Source organism: Eucalyptus grandis, chromosome 5 (genome assembly GCF_016545825.1).
Source record: "Eucalyptus grandis isolate ANBG69807.140 chromosome 5, ASM1654582v1, whole genome shotgun sequence".
Lineage (NCBI taxonomy): Eukaryota > Viridiplantae > Streptophyta > Magnoliopsida > Myrtales > Myrtaceae > Eucalyptus > Eucalyptus grandis.
The window spans coordinates 40,228,842-40,230,926 of NC_052616.1; the positions used below are offsets into that span (position 1 = coordinate 40,228,842).

General features: G+C 43.1%; 1 protein-coding gene across 1 annotated transcript; it reads right to left on the bottom strand.

The window, feature by feature from the left end:
* Positions 1-338: 338 nt before the first annotated feature.
* Positions 339-1,586, bottom strand: LOC120293893 (purine permease 21-like). The gene has a single exon (XM_039313684.1). It carries the CDS (start codon positions 1,584-1,586, stop codon positions 339-341), a length of 1,248 nt encoding a protein of 415 aa, XP_039169618.1.
* Positions 1,587-2,085: the final 499 nt, after the last annotated feature.

Here is a 2,085-nt window from a genome sequence, read left to right on the forward strand (position 1 = left end):
AAGACAAAATGCCCTTCCTTGGAATCAAAACACAGTGAAGAAATTAGATATTAGTAACATTTTCATTCTTCTTAATCTGTGCCTTTTTAACCACTCAAGGTTCGCCCGGCCACCCTTCCAACATGGAAGGGAGAGGTGGAAGGTTCAAATCCCCACATTCTCGGGGGGATAGGGGTAGGGACGCGTAAGTTTCGAGAGTGGGTTGCGACTCCACGCCCTGCAAGAGCGGGGCACAAGTCTGCGAGTGAGTGTAAGTAGGAATAAGTAGGGCAAACAACAACAACAAAAAAATCTGTGCCTTTTTTTGTCTTTTCTCTCCAAATGGTCATAGCAAGCAATTACATCTCGCTACATGTAAAGACACAAACTAAAACGCTCCACCATCTATAAATATCCATTAACGCTTGCGATTCAGCATTTAGTGCCCATCTCACACCAAGTTCATCCCCACCAACACTCGTCCTTTGAGCCTTCAACTTGTTATCATCCAAATAGTACTGGTAGGCATAAGAAACGAACCCCCAAATGGCCAAGATCATAGCCATCACCTTGACCCCATCCATCTTGTCCCCCAAGAGCACGACTGAAAAAATGGGCACAATCGGTAAGCCCACCACACTAATCGAGTTCGAGAACAAAGATGACGCTTCTATTATCAACCCAATCGTGCCGATGGTGAACGCTTGCCAAGAAATGGCCGTCCCGACCAAGTTCATCACATAGCTCACCTTGCCAAGCTTATACCCGTCCATCTCTCTCCCCAGATTTTCCCACTCACCACTCCCAAACAACCCCACCACAATAATCACACTAGCCACTATTGATGGGTGCACAATCAAGCTCAAAACTGCCCTAAGCGTCTCTTTCCTTATGACCCTCCTAAAGCAAAATTGGTCTAAGGATAAAAGAAGCCCATAACTAGCTGATGCTAAAATGGTGCACACAAACCCCAGTGCATATTTCCCTGCAGAAACCTTGTTGTGGTCTTCTGAATCTGATTGGAACGCAAGGAGGATTGAGGACAAAGTGAGGAGGACTAGGGAGTTAATGATGTAGGGGGTGAACTTTTGGCCATTTAGGAAGAAGGAGAAGAGGGCATTGAAGGCCAATTGGGAGGAGCAAATGAGGGAGTAGGTGGAGACAGGGAGGTGCAAGAGGCCAACTGAGTATAAAAAGCCATTTAGGGCCCCCATTGCGCCTAGAAAGAGATACACAAGGGCAAGGCTCTTGAGAGAGGGTGATTGTGATTGAGATTGAGCTTGAGCTTGTGCATCTATTTGGATGTATGGGTTATTAGGGTCATTTGGTTGTTTGGGCGTGGGGATGAAGTAGAGAAGGAGGAGGATTGGGAAGCCCCCAAGCTGGACAAGTGAGGCGAGCCACATGCTGTGGCCTCCTTCTTTGTAGTAGAGATTCCCAAGGAGTGTGGCCACCGCTTGGCCAGAGAGCACAAAGAACGAGTAGAGAGCCACTCTAATCCACCACCATAAGTTCTTGGATTCAGAAGTTATCATTGCTTGACTATTGGTGATGAAGCTAATGGGCTGGGATGAGTTCCCTTCTTTGGCTTCCTGATCATCTGTCATATATTCGACAGCAATTTAATTAAGGGTTTCAATTGGTAACAGAGAAAGAACATAAATGATACAAAAAATAGTAAAATCCAAATAAACTTGACGACTAGTCACAATGAATCAGAATAGACGACTATTTCGACTATGACCAGATTCATAATTTCGAATATGTTATGTCTATATCACACATAGGAACTACCTAATTATATGTTAATAATATTTGAGCAAACAAAGTAACATGTGTCAAGATAAGGTGTTTAAGTTAAACATTTACTTTCTATTTATCTTTTCTTCGAGTGAAGAACTAGAGCTTCCATTTTTGGGGAAATAGCCGGGATCTAGACCTTTCATTTTTTTGGAGAACAGCTGGGATTGATAAATGTAATACCATATTCACTAGATTCACCATAACGTGTACATAGAATCACACGTGGGACCGTAGAATTTCAAATTGATATATATATATATTGATTTTTGGTTGGCATTAATAGCATGATTCACTGTCAATACA